General features: G+C 53.1%; 6 protein-coding genes across 6 annotated transcripts; 4 read left to right on the forward strand and 2 right to left on the reverse strand.

Moving 5' to 3' along the window:
• Window positions 1-1,038: 1,038 nt before the first annotated feature.
• On the reverse strand, window positions 1,039-2,580 carry EPUS_08499 (uncharacterized protein; the record flags this gene model as incomplete). Its single annotated transcript, XM_007808083.1, has 1 exon — window positions 1,039-2,580. The coding sequence occupies one exon, from the start codon at window positions 2,578-2,580 to the stop codon at window positions 1,039-1,041; it is 1,542 nt and encodes a 513-aa protein (XP_007806274.1).
• A 1,571-nt stretch (window positions 2,581-4,151) lies between these two features.
• Window positions 4,152-11,278, forward strand: EPUS_08500 (uncharacterized protein; the record flags this gene model as incomplete). Its single annotated transcript, XM_007808084.1, has 4 exons — window positions 4,152-4,304; window positions 4,386-5,857; window positions 5,911-10,351; window positions 10,409-11,278. 4 exons carry the CDS (start codon window positions 4,152-4,154, stop codon window positions 11,276-11,278), a joined length of 6,936 nt encoding a protein of 2,311 aa, XP_007806275.1.
• A 2,055-nt stretch (window positions 11,279-13,333) lies between these two features.
• On the forward strand, window positions 13,334-14,452 carry EPUS_08501 (uncharacterized protein; the record flags this gene model as incomplete). The annotated part of the gene is made up of 2 exons (XM_007808085.1): window positions 13,334-13,861; window positions 13,949-14,452. 2 exons carry the CDS (start codon window positions 13,334-13,336, stop codon window positions 14,450-14,452), a joined length of 1,032 nt encoding a protein of 343 aa, XP_007806276.1.
• A 377-nt stretch (window positions 14,453-14,829) lies between these two features.
• Window positions 14,830-16,852, reverse strand: EPUS_08502 (uncharacterized protein; the record flags this gene model as incomplete). The annotated part of the gene is made up of 2 exons (XM_007808086.1): window positions 14,830-16,460; window positions 16,510-16,852. The coding sequence occupies 2 exons, from the start codon at window positions 16,850-16,852 to the stop codon at window positions 14,830-14,832; spliced, it is 1,974 nt and encodes a 657-aa protein (XP_007806277.1).
• Window positions 16,853-20,063: 3,211 nt separating this feature from the next.
• Window positions 20,064-21,248, forward strand: EPUS_08503 (uncharacterized protein; the record flags this gene model as incomplete). Its single annotated transcript, XM_007808087.1, has 1 exon — window positions 20,064-21,248. The coding sequence occupies one exon, from the start codon at window positions 20,064-20,066 to the stop codon at window positions 21,246-21,248; it is 1,185 nt and encodes a 394-aa protein (XP_007806278.1).
• Window positions 21,249-21,817: 569 nt separating this feature from the next.
• EPUS_08504 (uncharacterized protein) lies at window positions 21,818-22,727 on the forward strand (the record flags this gene model as incomplete). The annotated part of the gene is made up of 2 exons (XM_007808088.1): window positions 21,818-22,082; window positions 22,150-22,727. 2 exons carry the CDS (start codon window positions 21,818-21,820, stop codon window positions 22,725-22,727), a joined length of 843 nt encoding a protein of 280 aa, XP_007806279.1.
• Between the last annotated feature and the right edge of the window lie 1,866 nt (window positions 22,728-24,593).

A 24,593-nucleotide genomic window follows, 5' to 3' on the forward strand; every position in this document is an offset into this window, starting at 1 on the left:
CTATAACCGTAGGATCAAGCGCAGAGAGGCGCTTAATATCCATAGCTCGAGATCTGCTTGTTCGAAGCTCTGAATGGCGAGAAATGAAGCGAGATACATAGTTCTTGCCCAGGGGCCGCGAATCGCCTCGATTTCGCAGGATTTCGTACACAAAAGAGCGAATTCTAGGGTAATTTGGGCATAGATTCTGCCGCTGTAGATCTCGAATCCACTGAATTAGAGTTTTTTCTTCTTCTAAAGATAGGCGTTGAGTCCTGCGATTGGCTTGCGTACGTGGGTTGCGACCTCTGCGTCGGTAAGCCACAGTCGTTTTTGAAACCCTGTATTTGGCAGCTACCTTGCGAATTGACTTCTCAGCACCTATATCTAGGTCATTTAACGCCTGCTGAATCAATTGCTCTTGGTTTGAGGCCATTTGGACGTAAATTGGTGGAGTAATAAGCGTTAGAAATTTGAGGGTGGTTTTTTGTGGGTGACCCGAAATTGGCCCGCTTTGTGGGGTGGCCCGCTTTATGGTGTTGGGCGTTAATAGCTATAGAAGCGCATTACTGTAACAGCTCAGAAACAGCATTTGGCGTTCAATTCGTATAGCAATGCTCACTGCCATAAATAACAGGGCGTAACAGTTACAGAGCGTTTCGTGCGTTTTGCATGCGGGGACCCTTGTACCATCATGCTAATATGTAACAGATACGTATCATATACGCAGGGATTCTGACACCTCTTAGCATCCCTAACAAAAACATATAGAGAGATCCCTAGAGGTCTTCCCTGGGCTCTAAAAACTATTAAAACTATTTTTATTTTATATTTTTGTTTTTAATTGGAGAATGTTACTACTAGTACTACCTTTAATCCTACTGTCGATTTGGGCGTACACAGTACGATGAAGTTTGTTTCTATCATGATAGCCTCTTTTACCTACATATGAAAACAAACTTCACCTTTCAGGGATCCCCATACCTTTGTTCCTTCATACAACTCACACTTCAGGCTTCAGGCTTCAGGCTCCAGGCTTCAGGCTTCAGGCTCCAGGCTTCAGGCTTCAATCGTCATCAGATACCTGCTAAACTCCTCATCAGCGTCCAGATAAGGCATCTCGTCGTCGAACAAGTTCAAGCTTAGCTCAACACCGCCATGTTTCGGGTTCCGGGGGAGGACGTGGCCAAGTCGCACGGAAGGCGCGTACGGCCCGTGCAGTACACGGAGCGCATGTGGAATGCCGCCGTTTCCAAAATACCGATCGCCAAGGTTGATCTCGTGCATGGGCAACGCGATGATGTTAGAGAGCAGCAGATCGGCGGAATCAGGTCGCTCTACGAAACGGCCCTGCACACGCGACAGATCGGCTGTCGAGCGTAACAGTGCGTACGCGTCACGCACAGCTTGGCTGTCAAGGCTGGCTGCGCCTTGACGGAGGGCCTGCGCCACGCGGCCGAGCGAAGTAGAGGGCGCTATGAGCTCGGCCAGCGGCATTCGCACCGTGTTAAGCAAGAAGCAGTTGCCCAGGTAATTAGGCGGGAAATCAGGTGCGAAGACGTTGCGTACATCGACAGGCGACTCAAACAGTGACATCTCGTCCAGTGTATACGATCGGGCTGTAGCCGCGGCGGCGCGCGCCCTCATCACGCACCGCCAAAACAGCGCGTTGATACCGTCGCTAATCGAGAGGGGCGACATCCCGGGCGGTAATGGCTCAGCTGCACATTCCTTCTGTAGGGCAGCGAGGTCCGCGCTCGATAGGAACATGACCCGGTTAAGCATAACGCGGGGGTGGTCTGAAGGAAAAGAGTTGCCATTGGCGGTGTGACTGTGACTTGCTGTTGCTGCTGCTGCTGCTCTTTGCGTAGCACCGGTGACGTCCTCGCCTGGATAGTCCGAGTCTAGGCCGGCCAGACCCTGTAGCCACGGGTCGTCGGGGTTGCGGCTGGACCTGCCTCCGCTGCTTTCTCGTTCCCAGATCCTGTCTGGAAGGGTGCGGTCTCGGTCAGGGGGCGTGAATGGCGACGGTGCGACCCGCGAACTGGTGTCTCGGTCATGCAACTCACAGAAGTTTTTAGCCCACAGCTTCATGATGTTGAGCATTCCCGCTGCGTCAGTGGCCGCATGGACAGTGGTCATGCCTAGCAGCAGGCCACCGAGAAGAAAGTTAGCCTGGCCCACAAAGATGTCGGCGCCGGCCACGTCCACGTCACCCAGTCGGGGCGCATCGAGGAGGAGTTCCTCAGGGAAAACACCACTGGGAAAGCCGCAGTCCCTGAAATCGGCGTACGTCCAGTCGGTGTCAAGCCGCTGGTATCGAAGCTGGTATGGTCGCGCTCCGTCCGGCGAGTACGGACGGTAGCGGATCTCGAGCTGGCCTGGGCGCCATCCCGGCGTGTCGGGCGCCTGGCGGAAGACCTTGCCGCTGATCCAGGGTTCCTGTACGAAGGTCTTGTGCAGCGCTTCGCGGAGGTCGTTGAACACGACTTTATCTTCGGCTCCGGGTTTTAGCACGAAGGGAAAGAGAAGGCGGACATAGTTGCGAGGCGGGATGTAGTCCAAAGGGTTGAGTGTGATGTGAATCTCGTCTGAATCCATTGTGCTGACTTGATCACTTGTTTTAAACTTCAGACCCAAACGATGGGATAATGGGAAAAGCAGGAGAATATCGAGGTCAACACTAATCCAGAGACTTGCCTCACAAATTCATTATTGGGAATCAATCAACACCAGCGCCCTTATTTAGGCCTAGTGCATCGCCACAGAGACACGGCAATCCTTTGGTCCTGAAAAGTGCCCTTCAGCCCAGCATTGCAGAGTCAGAGGATCTGTCGATCTGTTGACTCGGACTCCAGGGATGAGCGACAGTGGGAACATGCCCGGCTTCAGTTCCAGTAAGCAGGAGTTGGAGTTCCCCGACGGGGCCAGACACAGTGGCCGAGGAAACAGTAATTCGAAATTCCCAGTCTTGCATTTTACGTAAGGCTCGCAGAGTCAGCCTGGCCCACAAAAGCAGAGTTATAGTGACTGCAGGAAGTGACATGGGTCCCCAGTGATGTGCTTCCGGGTAGAGAGTCCCACAAAAGGTTCGGTGGTTGGTAGTAGCTGTTAGACTGCCACGACCTAACAGAAAGAGGCGAAGATAAGACGCAGAAAAGGCGCTGTTTTGTGTGATGGAAGTGTGTAGATTCTATCTATGCCCTGCAGACGGCTAAGGCCTCTATTTGGTGTGCGGCAGGCGCATGAAAAAAGTAAATAATTATTAAAAATATTAATTTGTATTACCGACTAGTATTTTATATTTCGATTCTACTCCGTACTTGTTATTATTATACGGAGTTGTGCCCCAAAAGTAGTCAAACCACGCTAACAATGAGGCTTACCAGTAACAGCTGGCTGTGATTAGCGTGACTGTCTAGCTAGTAGTGTTGGTAAGCTGTACTAGGAGGAGCCCCTAAGAGCCGCTGAAGCTTAGGGGTTATCAAGGCTTATCTTACTGACATGGCTATCTATGTTTAGGGGCTTCTTGTGATCTGGCCCTCCTAATCACACTCCCAAGTCCCTGATGCACATTGTAGGCCTTGACTTGAGCTACAGCTACTAGCTCTTACCTAATATTAGCGTGGCTTGACTACTTATGGGGCACAACTCCGTAATCTGATCAGAATTAAATTAATACATATCTTTAGTTTAGTTGCTTTCAGTAGAAGATGTCAATCATAACATCACTACGGAGTATTTAACAGGGATTGAAGCCATCCTAGTATTTGACAGTAAGTCACTAACAAGATGCATGAAACGACTCTAATCTGGGGTCAAAGGAGTCAAAGACATCTGGATCCCGAGTTAATGAGCTGACTGTCTTATGTCCATCACTCTGTCCCTAGCAAAAGACAAGATGGAGGTCTCTATTCCTGAGTCACCGCGTGAGGCTACCCACAGCAAGAGGCTGAAATTTGTCTATATCAACAAGTATGGCGAAGGACATCGCACCGAGTGCATCGACGGAGAGTCTACAAAAGAATTGGCAGCTGCGTTTAACACATAAAGCCAGTCATCAGGGCGTTGCCTGTGGTCATGCGAGATCCCTTAATCCCGCCATAAGCCTATGCAGGAGCCCCCCAAGCAAAGCATTGGCAAGGTAGGCTGAGAACATACCTCACCAAGCCATGGGATCTACAGCTCCTTTCGAGCCTATTGCCGTGGTGGGCCTGTCATTGCGCCTACCCGGCGGCGCCAACGACCTTGACGGGCTCTGGAAGCTACTGGAAGGCGGCGAGCCGGCATGGACGCCGGTGCCAGCAGACCGGTACAACGAAGAGGTGAGTCCAGAACAAACTCACAAACACACACACACAGAGATAGAGTGAGAGTGAGAAAGAGAGTCAACTCACATTTGATAGGCTTTTTACCATCCCAACGCCGATGACCCAAACGGCACCAGTAACCACCCGGGTGGGCACTTCATCTCGGGCGACATACGCGACTTCGACCACGCCTTCTTCCAAATCTCCAAGTCGCAAGCGGCCGCTATCGACCCACAACAGCGACTTTTGATGGAGCTCGCCTATGAGGCGCTCGAAAATGGCGGTATCTCACGCGAAAGCATCGCAGGAACATCCACCTCTGTCTTCACGGCCATTTTCCCAACAGACTACAACGGCCACCTGTACAGAGACCCGCTGGACCTTCCCGTCTACTACATGACTGGCGTAGAAACGGCCATCTTTTCGAACCGCCTCTCGCACGTGCTGGACCTTCGTGGTCCCTCTATGACGCTAGACACAGCGTGCTCAGGCGGGTTAGTTGCACTGCACCAGGCGTGCCAGAGCCTACGGGGCGGCGAGTCGGACGCGGCACTTGTGGCGGCATCTAATCTAATCTTAGGGCCCGACCACTTTATCGGCCTGAGCAACCTACACCTACTCAGCAGCACCGGACGGTGCTACCCCTTTGACGAGCGCGGTAAAGGCTACGGCCGTGGCGAGGGCATAGCCATGCTGGTTTGGAAGCGCCTGGACGATGCGATCCGTGACCGTGACCCCGTGCGCGTCGTGATTCGGAGCACTGTCATCGGCCAGGATGGCTACACACCTCAGAACATCACCTACCCCAACGGCCAGGCACAGGCTGACTTGGTCCGAACGGCATATGCCTGTGCTGGCTTGCGGCCGGAGGATGTTGCCTATGTGGAGGCGCATGGTACCGGCACTAAAGCCGGTGACAAAGAAGAGTTACAAGGCATCGCTGATGTCTTTGCCAGCACCACGGACCGCGCCGTGCCTCTCTATGTTGGCTCCATCAAGGGCGCTATTGGCCACACCGAGGCCGCTGCTGGTCTGGCTGGCTTGCTTAAAGCGACAGTGATGCTCGACCGTGAGCTGATCCCGCCCGTCGCCGGCTTCGCCAATCCAAAACCTGGCCTGCCCTTAGATCGCATGTCGATCCCGACTACCATGATCCCTTGGCCGCATGCCGTCGGCATCACACCTCGCATATCCATCAACAGTTTCGGCTTTGGTGGTGCCAATGCCCATGCCATCCTCGAAAGGGGTCCGCGACCCCTTCCCAAAACATCCGCCCACGACGCAGCCTTCCCACGTCTCTTCACTCTCTCAGCCAACAGCGCGGCATCGATGAAGGCCATGATTCAAGCCCAGCATGACTGGGTCGAGCAGCGCGCCGAAACGCCGCTGGCTGATCTCTCTTATACACTCTTGCACCGTCGCTCCGCCCTGCCCTATCGCTTCAGTGCTGTGGCTGAGGATCGCGCCTCGCTACTAAAAGCACTCAGCCAAGGCTTCGCCACGCCCGCGATCAAGCCATCGCCCACCGAGCTAGACATCGTCATGGTGTTCACCGGCCAGGGCGCCCAGTGGGCTGGCATGGGCCGCGAGCTGCTGGTGGAAGAGACTACATCCTCCTCAGTCTTCCGTCAATCCATCCGTGCGTCACGCGACATCCTCCACCGGCTAGGCGCTACCTGCTCAACGAGGCGGAGCTGGCACAGCCTGCCACGACGGCCATTCAAATAGCCCTCCTCGCGCTGCTCCGTGCGCAAGGGGTCCGACCGCGCGCCGTGGTAGGCCACTCAAGTGGCGAGATTGCTGCAGCATGCGCAGCGGGGCATCTGTCGCACTCGACGGCCATTAAGGTGGCCTTCCACCGCGGCTGTATGGCCGCTGCTGTCAAGACCAAAGGCCTGGGCCCTGGCGCTATGCTGTCAGTTGGGCTCAGCGAGGACGAGGCCGCTAGATACGTCAAGGGCCTGGCCCTAGGCAATGCTATGATTGCATGTATCAACAGTCCTCGTAGTGTGACCATTTCAGGAGATGCCGATGCCGTTAATGAAGTGGACGAGCGTATTGCTGCGGTTGACGACAATATATTCCGTCGCAAGCTGCTCGTCAACACCGCATACCACTCACACCACATGCGCGCTGTTGCTGACGACTACCGTGCGCGTCTCGGTGTCTTGCGCGTCGAGAACAGGGCTGCTGTTGCTGATGAGGAAGTCGCCTTCTTCTCCTCCGTCACCGGCCAGCTCAAAACATCTGGCTTCGGCGCAGAATACTGGATCGCCAATTTCGTTTCTCCAGTTCGCTTCCGCGACGCTGCCCAAGCTCTCGGCAAGGCGCGCCATCAAGCTGGCCAGCAGACTTTGTTCGTCGAGATCGGTCCACATGCTGCGCTGGCAGGGCCAGTCCGACAGTGCCTCCAGCACCCAGACATGCCCAAATCTCCCTTCGTCTACCATGCGCCCCTGCAGCGCAAGGTGAGTGCGGTTGTCAGCACATTGACCTTAGCTGGCAAGCTGCTTGAACTTGGCGTTCGGATTCACTGGAACGCTGTGTCAGCAATGGTGCCTGGCGCAGATACGGCTATGGTGCGACACGATCTGCCCGCCTATCGGTGGGATCACTCGACGAAGCACTGGCACGAGTCACGCGTGGCGCGGGCGTATCGCCTGCGCGAAGAACCATATCACGACCTGCTGGGCGTGCCGGTGCTTGATGCAACCGACATCGAACCGCGGTGGCGCCATTTCCTCAGTCACGCGGTCATGCCGTGGCTGGCGGACCACGTGGTCGACGGGCTGACTGTCTTCCCAGGCGCAGGCTATGTCTGTATGGCGATTGAGGGAGTTGCACAGCTCGCGCGTCGGCGCTACCTGCAGCGGCCACTCGAGATGGTGGCCCTCCATGACGTCTCGTTTAAGCGCGGACTAGTTGTGCCCGACACGCACCGGGTCGAGCTGCAATTGAGTCTGAGGCCACAGTACCGTTCTGACCTTGCTTTCTATTTCAGCATCACAGCGCTCTCGGACAGCGGCGAGTGGTATGAACATGCCATTGGTGTGGTCGAGGGGGTGCTGAGCGAGGACGATGTCAAGACTGAGACAACAAAAGAGGCGTTGCCTAAGCTTCCACTCGGCAGCGACACTGTGCCGAAAGACACTCTCTACCGCCAAATGGATGCTGTCGGCAATACCTATGGCCCGGCGTTCGCCGGTCTCCATTCCATCACCATGGCAGCCGATGCGTCGCAGGCTTCGTCCTCGTTTGAGATCCTCGATATCCAGGCTTCGATGCCCGCCAAGCACCAACGTCCGCACGTCATTCATCCATCCACCCTCGACATTGTGTTCCAGACGGCGTTGCCGCTCGTAGGCCGGCGTCTAGGCCCTGGATCCATCATGCCAGTGCATGTCGACGAGCTACTGATCGCCGCTACTCCTTCGCTACAAACACCCGGTTCCGGGCTCGATATCTCAACACTGCTCACATCTAGTCACTTCCGTACTGCCGTTTCTGATATTTCTGCCTTGGCGAGCGGCCAGCGGGTGCTGTCTGTCTCAGGGATGGAGTTCAGAAGTCTGGGATCACATCCGCGAGGGGCCAAAGATACTGCGGGCACGGTCAACCGTACGCGTGAAATATGTTACGAGCTTGATTGGCAAACCGGCATCGACTATGTGCGTGCTGAGGACTTGCCAGCAAACCTAGCCCTGACCGATCTCATCGCGCAAATCACCTTCAGACGTCATGGTCAGTCAGTCATCGGGCTGGGCGTCAGCGTGGACCTGTCCGAAGAGTTCCTGAATGCTGTTCAAACTCATAACAAGGTAAATTCACATGACTTTGTTGACATTACGCCAGGCCGCTTCGACGATGCCGCTGAGCGCCTCAAGGGACTTCCGGTGCAGTTCCGCACCCTCCGGCCCGGCACCAATCCCGTCGTGCGCGGCTTCGAGACTGGTACATATGATGTCGTGCTGGCTGCGTCTGCCAACTGGCTTAATCAGGCCGCCGTGCTCGTCAAACCAGGTGGCACCATAATACTTGTGTTGAGCGGACGCAACTCCAAGGATAGTGCATGGCGCGCCACTCTGCAGCGGACACCTACTCCGCTAGAAGAGCAGCTGACTTTTCGTGACAACAGCCAGGACAGGTTGATCGTCATGGCGAAACCTGCCAGCATACATCTCCCGGCCAAGATCCACATTCTCACTCACTCAACATGCAATACTCCAGCTTGGGTCTCCGCAGTCGAGAATGGGCTCCGCGCCCGCAACGTCAATGTCTTGCTCGACACGCTGAGCTCCAGCACCGTCCAGTGCCTGCTCAGCAGAGGAGCAATAGGAAGGAGCAGCAACGACACAGTCATTGTCGCGGATGATGTGCCCAACCTGCCGATCCTCACTGACGCCAACACTTTCAACGCCGCCATCACCTTGCTGAGGCAGCCAGCGCGTCTTGTGTGGCTCAGCCCGGATGACCCAGCCCCCTTCCACCAGATCGAGGGCGTCGCACGCACGGCCCACGCTGAAAATGACGATCTGCGTCTCACTACCATCCATGCCGCTTCGGGCTTGCTTACAAATAGGAGCGGTCACGAGCGTTTGGTCGACCTCGTCGTTGGTGCAATTAGTCAGGCAGCGGATCCCAACATGCCGCATACAGAGCGTGAGTACCGCATCCGCGAGAATGGCGCCGTGCTGGTCCCACGCTTGCACTACAGCGACAAACTCAATCGTGCCATCGCCGACGACGGTGATTCTGGACCCGAAACGGAAGGCCATTACTTCACGGATAGCCAACGGCCCTTGGTGCTTTCGTCTGAAGGTAAAGCGCTTTTTGTCGACGATGACAAGGTCTATGCTACACTCCCGGCAGACGATATAATCGACGTGGAGGTCCAGGCTGCCGTGCTCTCCAAGGCCGGTTCAGCTGCTCCCATGGGTGAATATGCAGGCGTTGTTGCACGCGTTGGCGCCAATGTCAAGACTCTGGACCTGGGTGATCGCGTTGTCGCTCTGGCTCCCATCGTGGGCGCCAGTCGATTGCGCATTCCACACACTAACGCTGGTCGCATCCCATTCAACATGCCATCCACCACCGCATCCGCACTTCTGCTCAGTGCCATGGCCGCTGCTTATGCCCTTCGTGGAGTGGCTCGCCTGCTCTCGAGTGGGGGCACCGTATTGGTGCATGGAGCCCGCACTCCCGCTGGGCGAGCTGCCATTGCCCTTGCCCGATACATCGACGTCCGTGTTGCTGTCACCGCTGCTGACCCGGCCGAGGCTCGCTTGCTGAAGGAACAAGTTGGCATCGATGCTCCTGATGTGCTCGTAGCCCGTCGTTCGCTCCACCGTCGCTCAGCGCGCGATATCTTCGCCGATGGATTCGATGCAGTCATCCAGGCCGGTGAGGATGCCCTCCCAGCTGAAGCGCTGGCACACATCAAACCGTTCGGAAGCGTTATCGTAGTAGGCCACTCATCATCTGCCGTAGTGACGCCAAAACTGCCGCTTAATGTGGCCTTCCATTTGGTCGACATTACCAGTCTCGTGCAGGCCCGTCCCGACCTGACGCCCACCCTTGTCGCCGAAGCGACAGCTGCGCTCAAGCACGTTCCGCTGTCTGGGCTTGAAATCCCCGTTCGTGATGTCGCTGAGGTCGCTGAGGCCCTCCGGCTGATCAACACTGGTGTCCTTGGAAAGGTTGCGCTACAGGTCGGTTCTGACTCAATCGTACAGGTCATCCCGGCCGCCAAACCCGATACCTGGGCCAATGAAAACGCCACATATGTTATTGCAGGTGGTCTGGGCGACATTGGGCAGAGGTTCCTGGTCCAAATGGCGCAGCGCGGCGCCAAACATCTGGCCACGATTTCGCGCCGCACTGTTGACCCAGACAGCCAACATGCGTTGCAAATCAAGTTGGAAGCTATCCGGCCGGGCATCCGTCTGTACATCCTCAAGGGCGACGTATCATCTGAGCGCAGCGTGCAGGCGGCCGCTGCCACGCTTTCTCACCTGGGTGCGCCTCCAGTGCGTGGTGTTATCCAGGCAGCTACTTTCATGAATGTAAGTTGCCGCTTCCTCTTCTCCTCGCTCTGCTCGCACGGTGCTGACTGTACTTAGGATCGGCCCCTCGAATTGACCACGTACGACGACTTCACAAGCGTGACCAAGATCAAGGTCGACGGCACGCTCGCTCTCCACCGCGCCTTTGCATCTTCAGAACTGACCTTCTTCCTTTCGCTGTCCTCGGTCTCCAGCATCGTCGGTGCCAGCGCCGAGGCCAGCTACAATGCCGGAAACGCGCTGCAGGATGCCCTCGCGCACCAGGGAAAACAACACTCAGGGAAGACCCGTTTCTTAACCATCAACTTTGGCTGGATCGACGACGCCGTCCTGACCATGAACGACGAGACACGCCAAGGAGCCTTGCGCCGTGCTGGTTTTAGCCTCTTCAGCGCTAGGGAGCTGACGCGCTTCTTCGACTACATCCTCGGTGCTGCCACAGACCCCAATTCCAGCCTCTCCCAGGCCATCATCGGCTTCGACACCGAGTCCCTGGCCAGTGCGACCGCTTACAACGGCACCATCCACTCAGCATTGTTCAGCCAGGTACGCGACCTTCGGCGCGATATCGGGGTCACCCCTGTCGAAGAAGGCTCGGGTGTGGAGGCTTCAGCAGGTAGTTGGCAGACATTCGAACAGATGATCAGCGACGGCAACACAGAGGCGGTGACCGACTTTATTTCGTGCGCCGTGAGGGCGCAGCTAGCGCGGCTGATCTCGGTGGATGCGGGCAGCATTGACGCCCACCAAGGCTCAATCATGGCACTGGGTCTGGACTCGCTGGTTGCTGTCGAGCTACGGAACTGGGTCATGCGCCAATTCGACGCGCCGCTACAGTCTACGGAGATCCTAGCGAACCAGACGGTACACACATTGGCTGAGAAGATCGCGACGCGATCTAAGAAGGTGAAGTGTGTTGCGGCTTGAGGAGAGATGAGTGTCAGAGGCAAGAGGCCAAAAAAAGAATATCCAACTCGACCGGTTGAGTGATTTGACTTGTGGAATTTCCAACTAGACGGTATATTTTTTTGGCCGTACTCTCTGTATCTGAGTAAGGATATTTACACAAATATTTTATCCTAAATGTTACTTTAGTATATATCTGCTTTTTTGTAGTGTGCTCTCACGAGTAGTATGTACATACTTTCGGAGATCTGTTCGGGTGGTACTAAGAGGGCTACATTAAACTAAGCACGTGTCAGACCTCTTTATCTACTGTGTAACAATTAATAGGAGGTGCATAGAGAGCAAGTGGTTTTATGTAATAAGGAGCAGCGTACGTACTACGTGGGGATATAAAGTAGTATTAGTTTAGCGCTCATGTTTTTACTCAAAGACGTCTTTTGTGCAAGACAGTATTAAAGAGCTACAGTAACTCTGTTATGCTATTCTCTCTCTCTATTAAGAGAAAGAGTGTCATGCACCTGCCATGCGCCTGCCAAGCGCCTGCCGTGCGCCCCCGCCGTGCGCCAAATAGAGGCCTTATAGCCGTCTGCAGGAGATAGATAGAATCAACACACTTCTACCACACAATTTCAGCGCCCTTTTGACGTCTTTTTCTCACCTCTTTTCGTTAGGCCGCGGTCGTCTAACAAAGAGTCTTACTATGTAATCACGGTATTTGGAGGCCTGTAGCCTAATAATAAATAAATTACTACTATAGATAGATGGAGATATAATAGCTAACTAATTCCTAAGCCTCTTAGTCTTTTAAGTGGAATCTTCTTTACTTAAGAGAAAGGTATCACCACCCCTGCAGTAGTAAGGTGTACGTAATTAACCGGATGTGGCCCTTGGCACATCATAACGCTTGCCATAGTAATTTATATGCAGCACGTAACCAACAGGATGGGTATTAGGGATGCCAAGGGGTGCAGATACATGAGATGGTTCGGGGGCAGCGCACGGTCTATACTGCTGACAATGGGCCTTGGGCATGTTGAAGTGTATGCGATAGGGCTTAGCATTCCTGACAATCTGCAAAAGAAACTGTAGATATTTTCACTGTTTGAGGAGGGAAGGGGATACAGATATTGTGACGTTTGACAGTACGAGTCAATATGAAACGGCTCATTGTCACGTGGGTCTACAGGGTGTAAAAGTCATTAAAACGACGTTGAAAGGTGTTCAAAACAGCAGCGTGATGTCAGAAATAAACGTTGTGAGTTAAATTATTGTGAGTAGAAGCGAACAGTACAGCCTAACTGTAAAGCGTTAATGTCTTGGTATAGGCATCTGCTCCAATGCATCCCAATGACTCCAAGTCTGCCTAGCAGACACTTGGCCTCCCCATCAACAACCTCATCCAACAGTATCCCGTCAAAATAGATACTACTCCGCTAATCTGTCATTTGACTTGCAGATAGATCTTTCCTGACCTACATTGTATCCGCGTCTGTACAATCAGCGTGATGGAGGAGTTCGCATCCGAAACTGACAGCGACTACACTTCCTACTGGCGTGATTGGGTGGGTACAGAAATCTCTCTTCGTTGCTGCTGCGTTGTACATCTTGCTGCTTTGTCGTTAGAGCGGATGTGTGCTTTTAAGCACCTTTGTTGCTAATATGGGATCCTGGGCCAGCGCTTTGTTGGAAGACAGCCTTGTGATTGCTGCTCGTATTCGTCTGTGCAAGATATGCTTCATAAGAGTTGGGTTCCTCCGAAGGGAAAGTGAGCTCATGACATGACTTCCAGAGGACCAGTAAGAGTCTTTGTTTCCTGGTTTAGGACCAGTCACCTTATTACCAACGGCGTCGTCGTTCTCCGGCCTGAAGGTGTGCAACGGAATTTCTCGCAGAGATTTTCTCGCACTAAACACCTTCTCGGCTTTGCCCCTGTCTACTATTGTATACCATCACATACCCTGTGCCTCTCTACAGCTCTCCGAACCTTAGCTACATTGTTCGCCCACCTGTGACGGACCAGGAGAGCACACGCTGCGCAAGAGAAACCTCTATCTACTTTCCTGATCAACACGAATTATGTCTTCTCCCGAACCCGTCGACCAGCCTTCGGGCGCAGCAGCTCAAATAACAAGCATAGTCAGCACAGACGACTCGGGACCGTACTCCACGGCGCCTTCAAACGCAATAGGTCCAATACCAAGCATAGCCGGCATACACGCCACGGGGCCATACGCAATAGGCCCCTGGATCGAGAGAGTTGGCCCCCCAAAGTCCCTGCTTTTGCTGTTTGCGATGCTAATTTTGCGACCTTTTCAAGAAGAACATCAGAACAACAAAGCTAACAGCCACACTCGACAGTTCGTCTCATCCCGCGGCAACGAGTACTTCTGTGAAATCGACGAAGAATACCTTACCGACCGCTTCAACCTTACTGGCCTCAACACCGAAGTGCACTACTACCAACACGCGCTGGACCTAGTCAACGATGTCTTCGATCTCGACTGTGACGACGAAATGCGCGAAGCCATCGAAAAATCAGCGCGACACCTCTACGGCCTCGTCCATGCTCGCTACATCGTCACAACTCGTGGTCTTGCCAAAATGGTGAGTCATATAGACTCCCCACTTGCCAGCTCATGCCGGTAAAATCCAGGTCTCTTAAATTAACCTTCTTTCTTCCCATTTTTCCAGCTCGACAAATACAAAAAAGCCGACTTTGGCAAATGCCCGCGCGTGATCTGCGACTCGCACCCGCTCCTCCCGATGGGCCAGTCGGACATGCCGCACCAGAAAGCCGTCAAGATGTACTGCGCCAAATGCGAGGACATCTACAACCCGAAAGCGACGCGCCACGCCACCATCGACGGCGCCTACTTCGGCTCCTCCTTCCACAACATCCTCTTCCAGGTCTACCCGGCCCTCATCCCGGAGAAGAGCCGGGCCAGGTACATGCCGCGCGTGTTTGGCTTCAAGGTTCACGTGGCGGCGGCGTTGGCGCGGTGGCAGGACGCGGTCAGGCTGGAGCAGCAGAGGGGGCTGAGGGAGGCCGGGGTGGAGAACGCGGCGTTTTTGGAGGATGAGGGCGCGGTGGCGGATGAGGAGGATGGGTTCGGACAAGGCGGGGACGAGGGTGGGGAGGACGTCGAGAGGGTGGCTGCAGAGGGAGATGGGGCCATGGAGGTGGTGAAGGAGTGAACCACGTGCATAAATTCATTGATGAGATAGAATAGGGTTGAGTGGACGCCAGATGCATAGCGCGGCGCAGACGACTTGCTCACGGATAAGAGCTGCAATGAGCACTATGAGCACCAAGAGCACCAAGAATTGCTTACGAATTGAGATACCCCTTCTTGCGAGTATCGTATCACATCACAACAATGCGGCGTTGCTCCTGAACAAAGAGTGTCTGTCTTTAAAAAAGGGTGGTATATTCAAGAAAACGGTCTGTCTGAATATCATAAAGTTCGTAGCCGACCCACGGCATCCTGACGCTCAAAACGTCCCCAAATCCATAAAATGCATACATAAATCATCATGAGAAAAATGGGAGAGGACTGTGTCGGCGGGCTGCCTCAATATCGAGCTGGAGGCGGACCCGGCGGCGGTGGGATGGGAGAAGAAACGTACGGGGGATAAAGAGGTGGTGAAGCAGCGTGCGTGGGGGGATACGGGGCTTGAGGAGGAAGATGACCGGTGCTGTAAGGGTTATCGTCGAGATAGGTGGGCCAACCGGCTCCAGAGCCATAGCCGGTGTCGTTTGTGTTTGCATGAGATGACGACAAGGTCGGCGCACTGCCGGTATACCGATGCTGCATGCCCATGGATTGCATTTTCATTCTCCTTGCCTCCCGTTTCTGGCGATGCCGTTCCTGTTTCTGCTTGAGCTCCAAGGCCTTCTGCCCCTTCTCCTTCATGTCCTTCCACTCGCTCACGGCGCCCTTGACGCCCAACGCCGCAATACTGATACTAACTGCATCTTGCAATCTGGTTTTGTTTTTTTCTCTGCGGGCTTGTGCGGGCGAGATGTCGCCCTTGGCCAGGGCTTCGTGTCGCTCGTCTCGCTTCTCCATGCTGGTGTAGACGTTGTGGGCAGCATGGATTGTGGCGACGCTGGCCAGTCCAGCCGTGATCAGCTGGCTAGCCCGCGCCTTTCTCCGCGCGCGTTCATCTTCGGAACTGTCTCCGAGGTCAGAATCACTGTCTGTCTCTGGATCGCCAAAGCGATGGGGACCAAGATCAACATCGCCTGGGGTTCGGTGTACCATGGCACCATTGTTATGACTATGATTCTCACCGGACCGGGGTTGACCTACTTCTCTTGGATCCGAGTACCCACCTCCTCCTCCATATGGTGGCGGTGCACCATTGCGGCTTGCACGATGATAGTAGTCATCATCGCTGAATGTTGATGAGCGATGCTTGTCCCTACCGTTGAGCTTGTCCGCTGCTTCTCCTAGACCAAGCGCGGCCAGTCCCTTGCTTGCATAAGCCGAGATACTGCTGCTTCGCTTCTTCTTGTCACGTCTGCGACGAGGGCTGCGGCTATCATAGCTGTCGTACGACGAGCTGCTAGAGCGACGACCACGAGACTTTGAGCGGAATCTGTCATAAATTGACTTCCCAGCGGCAGTGACCAGCCCCGCTGAAGCTAAATCTTTCAAGCCGCCACGGCTTTCACTGCGGGCTCGGCCACGATGGCCTCGGCCTCTAGAGCGGGAGCGGGAGCGAGATCCATTGACAAGACGATTGGTGGCAAGACCTGCGAGAGCGGAGCCTAGAACATTTCTTGTTCCATGTTTGTTAGGATCACGATCGATCAGCTTGTCGACACCACCAGCGCTGATCGCAGCAGTGAGGACCCGTTTGCCCTTGTCACCTCCCCAGCCTCCAGGCTGCTTGCGTGAGCGAAAAGCTTCTGCAGCACCTGCGGTGACAGCAGCCTTCAAGGCTTGGGCAATCTCTTCTTTATTTCTTGGCATGCCGCCGCTCCGCTTGGAACGAGAGCGAGAGGAAGAGGAAGAGGATCGGTCTCGGTGACGACGACTTCGACTATGATCCCTCGCCTTGCCTGTCGCTGCAGCTGCAGCTGCAACGCCTCCAAGACCCAGAGCTGCAAGTGCTTGCTCGCCCATGGATTTGCGACGTCTTGGTGGAGAGCGGCTCGTGGACGAGTCGGAGTACGAGTCACGGCGGCGAGGACGACCTGCTCCAATCAGATACTGTGGAAAGAAAAGGGCCAAGGAATCACTAACGTTTATCATCATAGCCTTTGCTGCCACGCTTGGATGATGCATAGTCGTCATGGTGAAATGAGCGGTCATCATATGGATCGTCATATTTATCACGCCCACCGTCAGACCGAGCTCTTCTTCCCTCACGCGCAGCGGATTTTCGTGGATAGCCAGCAGCTGGAGGGAAATCTCGCCGGAGCTCTTCAACGGAAGAGAAGCTGTCGTTGCGCGGCCTTCTTACTAAGCTGGTATCTCGGGCTCCACCACCGCTCTTATAGTATGGATCCGCATCGTAGTCATCGCGCGTTCGTCGCTCTCGGGTCGACCGGTGTCGACGGGGACGCTCGTCATCGTAGTAGGACATTGTTGTGTCCTCAATGGATCAAGGATCAGGCGAATCCGAACTGAAATAATAATGTGCTTGCGACCAGGCTGATGACCGGAATCGCGGGAGTGAGATAAAAGTCGTAGTACTAAATTCTCCAAGCGCAGCAGTGAACTTGCAGGTTGAAGAATGATTAATGATGATAGAGTAGAGAGGAAGAAAGGGCGGGGCTCGAGGCTTGGGAATACGGATGCGGGTCGAAAGCCAAAGTTCGAGTTAGGTGGCGGTCTGGCTGGGCAACTTGGCGATTGAGGCTCGAGCCGGCAAATCAGAGCCTAGTTGAAGGCTATGTACAGGATATTCTAGCAGATTGAATGATAACGTCAATTGTACTGCGCCCGAGAGGATAGAGGAGGTCTTTCTGCGTCAGGCGAAGAACTGGCACGATGGCGAAAGGGAGGTGTGTGTGTGGTTGGAGGGGAGAGCAAGTTAGTTAGAGTTGGGCTGTGCAATGTCAAATGTGTGTGCGGTTGCCCATGTGTGTGGTGGGGCGGTGCCGGGCAAATTGTGGCTGGGTTGTGGCTGAAATCTGCGACTCGAAGTGGAACGGGCAACGTCAGCCTTGCACACTGAAGCTGAAAAAGAGCGGATGAAATGTGTATCTACAGGCGCATGCCTCGGTTCGAAACCTGCAGACTTCTCGAATCGTGTGCGACGTAAAATATGTGCATTTTGCATTTGCATTTGCATTGCTCTACATGAACGTGATGGGTCGAGAGGTCGAGAGGTTGGACACTGGACAGGATGGCATGCGTCGAAAATAGGGACCAGAAAGAGAGTTTGCAGAACTGAATGTCAAGCTTAGAAAGACCCTTTGCACTTGGCAGGAACAGTGATGATCCAAGGGTAACAATCCATTTACGAGCATATCACGAACCTGCTTCTGCAGGCCGAAAGAGGATGTTGGATCCTTACTAGCATCTCGAAAAGACATATCTGTCCGTACATGGTTATCTACTGCATGGATTACCAGGCGCAGAACTGACCGCAACCCCAAACAATATCACATTTGGACTATATGGTGCAGTAACATGTAGGAAAAGTAAAAGCAACACCAGATCATAGCACATAGCCACGTGCAAGACATGGTGTGTACCTGGACTTCTAATTATTCTCCTGAAAGTCCCTTCAGAGTGATAAAGATGTATCCAAACGACCTGAGGCACAGAGTAGCCAGCGCACGATGCATTATCCCAGCACTATATAAATTGGACAAGTGGAACGAAACAAAAGCCATGGCTGCCATTGATATTGACTCTTGAGGGGCAAGAAAGATGGTAGCTCTTTCTCGGGTCCATACTGCTATTTTCACAATTTGTAAGACTCTGCAATCTGCATGCTACTGGATGAGGGCACCAGCATAACTAGCGGACCATGCCACAACCTCTGACCACCACAATGAGAGGCAAGGCCACTATAGCAAAGCAAGATAATTCAACTACCACATACGACCATATCAATTCGGCTAAGCGAGCTCAAGTGTGTGCCTGTATGGGTCGTTTATTGTTTTTACTGTGCTCCGAAGGACTAATTCTGTCCTGATTTGGTAATGAGCTGGTAACAACCAATCTCAGCAGGCAAAGAAAATAAGTTGACTTTTTGTCCTTGTCCTCTACGAGAATTGAGAACCGTGGTGCTGGGGCTGTTGGATAGAAGTGCCAAGGATCAGGAACGAGCATTACTAACTCAATCTGGCATCCCGGAGCCTGGCGAACATACTTTTACGTAGTACATGACCTTCGCTTGGTGTGCTCCACGATTGGACGGAAGCCTAACCGTTATCTCAAACAGAGGCGGAAGAGAACAAGCCAGACATGCAGGGCTGGGTGGAGCACGGGTGATGAGTTGAGACCCTGATCGGGGAATCGCGTGGGATCGCATTTAGACTGCTCATTTAGGCAGGATAGCTTCCACCATATCTAGGCGCAGGCTGGTGGCTTGCTTTAATACGGTTCCTGCCCAGAGTCAGGGCCGTTAACCCCACGCTGAGCGAGACGGTGATGTCAATGCTGATACTTTTGCAATTTCATGTCCATCTTCCGGACCACCATTACAATGGCATCATAGGACCAAGTCATCCCTACTAGCAATTAGGAATATTGCTGCTGGCTCTGAGGAGGGAACGGAGGCGTGTTCTGCAAATCCTCCCTCGAGCCCTTTCCACCCCGAACCAGATTCAATGATGGCATTTATGAGAGTACGCGGCAGCACAAGCCAGCCTATCACTTTTTTGTTGAAAGTGGAAGACCCTGCTTCGCATCGTGACAGAAAACGTTTAGTCCCTTCCCGGCCAGTTAGCTGGGAACTTTGGGGAGTTGATTGACCCTTTACCCGTTAGCTGGGCCCAAGGGTCATGGAAACACGCTCTGACGCAAGAGGCAAACTTTGATTTGTGGGAGACCACAACCGATCATTTTGGAAGATCCCACCGACCAGGGTTCATGCCCTTTTCATCTGGGCAGCCACGGGCGGATGTCTCGGAGGGTGAGGAGATTAAAAATCTGCTTACTATGTAGTATTAACTGAATGGTAAGCGAGATGCCAACAATTAGTACGGAGGAGATGGTTGCGGGTAGGGATACAATCCGTCTCTTTCACTTAATGAAACACTTTACGGGAACTACTTTTGCTGTATTGGGACGCACGAGAAAGACCCTGAATAATGGGATTATAGAGTACATGCCTGAAGTAGTAAGACGTCAATAACAGTTCCAACCGAGTCCCAAGGGTGTGGCTCGAGAGGGTTCAACCGTGGGATGGGCATGGGGCGATAGGGCATTGCATCTGCAAGCCGCCGACAAGGGTACAGAAAAGCTGCTGCGATTTGGTGCTTGATTTAGCCTTTGAAGATTGATCCACAGTGATGAATCTTTGGCGGATTTTCCAGGCTGAAGCTGGCGGCACAAGCGATGCCATTTCAAGTTTCCCATAGATATCGTCGAAGCACAGACCCGGTCTGTTACACCCAAAAGCATAAGGCTCTGGCGGGCCCAGTCCTGGTCATGATCAGTGATTCTCCATAGATGTGAATACCTCTCGTCCCGTCATTTGCATCTGCTCTCCATCCATAGGCCTTTTACATACTTGACCGGCAGGGCAGTCTGTGTCGCTCATGCCAGAATATTGAGTCGATGATTCAGCTCGCTTAACCCCAACTTGGAGGCCGGACAGCGCCCGCGAGAATCAAACAATGGATGCTGTCAGACCTCGAGAACGTCTTATTTCGATCCTGAACGACAACGACTCTCCATCGTTCGCCGTCAGGCCGAAACAATTCTTACCCTCCGATCTACATCTTCCAAAGCAAGAGCGGCCGACTCTTGCTCGCCTAGTAGACTACTGCTATCCGCGGTATTCGAGTACCCCAGTCCCTTCCACCCCGCCCCTATCGAGACTGAATTCAACGTCCTCCAAAGCTTCGAGCAGCACCATGGACTCTCCTTCACCGAAAACACCAATCTACAACTATGATCCTCAGCTCATCAACCCGTATGATCCTGTCTTGCGCCAAGATGTTTCCAGCTATCTTCCATCACCATCTACTATCACACCCCTGATGGACACCATGATGGTTGTTGCACCTACACAGGAGCAGATGCTTGCCTTCCCAACCAAGCAGACGGACAATGGCATGCCTTCAAATTATGCCGGTCTTCCTATCTCCCCAATAGACGGACAACAGGTTCCGACGCCATCCTCCTCCTCGAAATCCAATTCACATCTTCAAGCCTCCGACGCCGCAGTGAATGCGCCTACCAAGAAGAACAAATATCCTTGTCCATACGCCTCCTCACACCACTGTACTGCCACTTTTACTACATCCGGACATGCGGCTCGTCATGGCAAGAAGCACACAGGAGAGAAAGGTGTCCACTGCCCAGTCTGTAACAAAGCATTTACACGAAAGGACAACATGAAGCAGCACGAGAGGACGCACAAGGGTTCTGCATCGGGCAGCAACTCGGATGACACGAACCACAAGCGTAGCAAAGCTGCCATTACGAAAGAAGCGGCTAGGGCAAAGAAGACCAATGTCGAGATCAACCAGCAATCTAATACCGCCGGCTTGATCCACAGTCCACTCAGCGAAGTGGCTTCGATAGACCCAAGTGTGATTGGTACGCCTTCGCTTGCAGACAGTCACGGCCATTTCAACGATGTCACCATGGCTGCACATCCTGAAGCCACACAGAACGTCTCTGCTTATCCACCCCTTGGCGATGAACAGTCGTTCAGCACCCTCTCGCAGTTGGATAGAAATGCTGGTACCTCTCTTACCAACACACAAGCGCCCATGCAAAGAGCATACTCAGACCTCGACACACTTGCATTGGCAGCTGCTTACGACCCATACTCTCAAGGCAATGTACAGTGATTGAAACACTGTAATACGGAGGATTTACTGGCGTTCTTCAGTCGCGTCACAAGTATCAAGGGGTTTCGGGAAGAAACCAACGGGCCTTGATGCATCTGGTGGCGAGCAACGACTTTTACGTGTAATGTTTGTACTCGAAAGATACCCAGTGGTTCGGAAATAGCTTGGTTGGTATTGCAACGGAGTACAGCGGCAGGCTCCGTCGCGGTGCAACTTAGTAATACAACACCAATTTTTTATGCCATTCCCGCAATTCAAATTCCACAATCCAGTGATAAGTTCAATAGATCCCGCAAGTGGATTTTTATTCCCTTGGTTTTCCGCAATTACGTTGTACTACGTAGTATGTATTCAATGGTATATTATTAGTAACTATCTAGGACGAAAGACCTCGTCGCCAAGATTTCCGCTAGCTCCCGTTTACTAACTGCATAGCAACCTACGATCATTTGTTTACGTTGAAGATCAGCGCAAGAACCATCATCAAGACTATTTTACCGAAGCTCCTCCAAACCGATTCCCCGTAGAGAAAAACTGATCAGAACATTTGAAAAAATCGAACTGATAAGATGGCTGTCGCCAATGCCTCACTCGCGCCCTCAAATCCCTTCTCTGCTTCCGCGTCCTCACGCGCTGCTGTTCCCATGTCTCCGCAGCCCAATCCTCTCACTCAACTGCCGAATGTCGATTTCAATTTCGAAGACTTACGGCAGCGCATGTCAGCGTTCACCGTCAAGTTCGATGCGTTCATCGAGCGCGGTCGCAAGCGCGTCCTAGAGGAACGAAATGAGTTTCGTGAACGATTGGGAGAGCTTACTGGCATGTTGACCCCTAGTCCTGTGCATATTTGTATTCCACAAGGTTCACGATGTTGGGCGACTGACTCTCTGCCTGTCTACAGAGGACCAGCGCCTCAAATCACAGTCCATCGCCACCCTTTCCTCCGCAACAACCACTCACCGCTCCCTCCTTGCGCGAGAACAGTCCGAGAAAGAAGAGATGAATACCGCTATTCGCTCGCTGGAAAACACTCATGCCACGCACTGCAAGACTCGCGACCGATTGAAATCGCAGATCGCGCAGACGCAGCGGCAGATCGACTCAAAGCTCCAGGCTCAACGCGACTATAATGCCAAGCTCGAGTCGCAAAGCAGGTTGAATGGGCCTGAACTGGCCTTTTGGGAAACGTATCTCGGGGTCCGGTTGGAGGGTGCCGGCGTTCTGGATCGCATCAAGGTTGTTTTTACGCTTGAGGGCGGGAGGGGTGGAGGGAATGGTGCAGGGGCGGGGGATCGGGAGGTTTGGTTTGAGTTGGATCTGAGCCAGAGGGATTATGAGGTTAGGGGTATGGGAGGAGCGGTCGAGATGAAGGACATGCGGGGGGTGGAGAAGGTGCTGGATAAGTTGAATGAATCGAGAGATATTGGGCAGTTTCTGGCGGGGATGAGAGGGTTGGTTGTGGAGAAGATGAAGGCTTAGGGTTGGGAGGGAAGCACTTTGCAATGAACAGTAAGTTTGCCTTGGGTGTTTCTCATGCTTAAGAGCTGCACAAGCACAATATCTGAAGTATTCTCTTTGTGAACGTGTACAACTGTGATGATACCTACTTGTCACTTCTTCGTTTCTTTGATGCCCACCATTTGCCTATATTTTGCTGGGCTGAATTTGAGTGCAACTATGGAGCAGAACCTGCCATTCCTTAATTGATGCGTTGTTCGACAGAATCCTTGGTAGGGACATCCAACTGCGTTGAAGCAGGGAAACCCGACCCAGAGCTCGTCCAGATTAAGCTGATTGGCTCGTGAGGCCGTTTTAAGCTAGTCAGTCAAAGCTTGTGGCTTTCCAGCGCCCTACAAGGATGCATATCGGTCTCATGTAATATGCAATCTCTGTGGCTCTTTGATTCGCGAATCTAACAACAGAGAAGTCCATTACTATTAGTACTGCACTAAATGCCTAAAGGGGATCTCGATATCTATCTCAAATATCCGAGGATAACCAGGCAATGCTGGGACTACGAGCATGAGCTCCGTGCTCAAGTAATCATGAAGGGCGATGTCATTCCTTTCTTTGGAGACTGGCAAGGTACTGACATGACACCTCCTCAAGACGAAGGCCGGTAAGTATCATGCGTTGGACCCAGTTACTAGAGCCAACCTGTTCGCTGACTTACCCTGGAGACTGCTACAAGACTGCTCTAAATTATGTGAAGAGCGTTAAGAGATTGGGACACATCGGGTTTTTCTGGGCAATGGCCTACTTGAATGGGAGAGCCAGCAGAGTATCGGACTTGGAACATTATCATCCATCATTCACTGCATGCAGAACTGTATTTTCTGCGAGCTTCGCACAAGGGGATCAAGGCCCAATTTCCAGAACTGTTGGATGGGAATATGAATTATGTCTTATGCAGATGCACGCACGGCCGAAGAGAGCTTGTGGGTAAGGATGATACTAGCGGCAGTCTCAAGAATACTCTACATTGCCCTAGGTTCACCTGATGGACGCCGCAACCTCATGATCAGTCGACTAGGTGGAGAGTTTCCTCACCTCTTGACGGGAAGAATTGTACAAGCTGAAAGAGCGGAGCTGACCCTGGTGCGCCAGTGGTTGCATGTTTGTGAAGAGCATCATTCCGCCTGCAAGAGCAACTGGGAGCCGGTGACTACACCAGGCATTCCAACTTCGAATCTTGAATGTTGAAAAGATTGCATCGAGGCGGCACCGAAATGGTCCAAATATATGACACTGAGCTATTTCTGGGGTCAAAACAATTTTTGAGGGCCTCTAGAGACAATCAAGCAACCCAAATATTTCCGAGCTCTAATCCACTGGTACAAGTCTGATAAGACCGGGTCTTTTGCGCCGGTTGCAACAAAAAAAGGGACGGAATCTGAAGAACTGGGGCTGTCTAGGATGTTTTCAAGAGACTGGACTATCGTCCACTCGTCGCGAGTTTTTGGTGATGGCGCGCCCACTGTTTACGATACCCAGTTGCTCCAAAGACGCCCAGGCGATCTGCCACTGCTCTGCTGCCGCACGCTTGCAACAAAAGCGGGTCACTTCCGATTCGAATACATTGGCGATGAGCTTCTCTTCAACATGAAGACAAAGACGGGTCACTCATTGGCACAAAACCCTTCTAAATGCACAAGACTGCGATCTGGTCAGTCCTTCCGAGTCCTTGTTCTTCCTGTTTGACGACCATCGCCAAAAGCGTCTCGAGTATGAAGATGAAAAAACTGAGATCCTCGATTACCAGTAAATGCAGATGAAGTATTGTGTCTTTCTGCTGGTGGAGCAGGAAGATAAGATTTCTTACAGGCGCCGGCTTGGAGCCATGAT

This window comes from Endocarpon pusillum (assembly GCF_000464535.1).
Source record: "Endocarpon pusillum Z07020 unplaced genomic scaffold scaffold847, whole genome shotgun sequence".
Classification (NCBI taxonomy): domain Eukaryota; kingdom Fungi; phylum Ascomycota; class Eurotiomycetes; order Verrucariales; family Verrucariaceae; genus Endocarpon; species Endocarpon pusillum.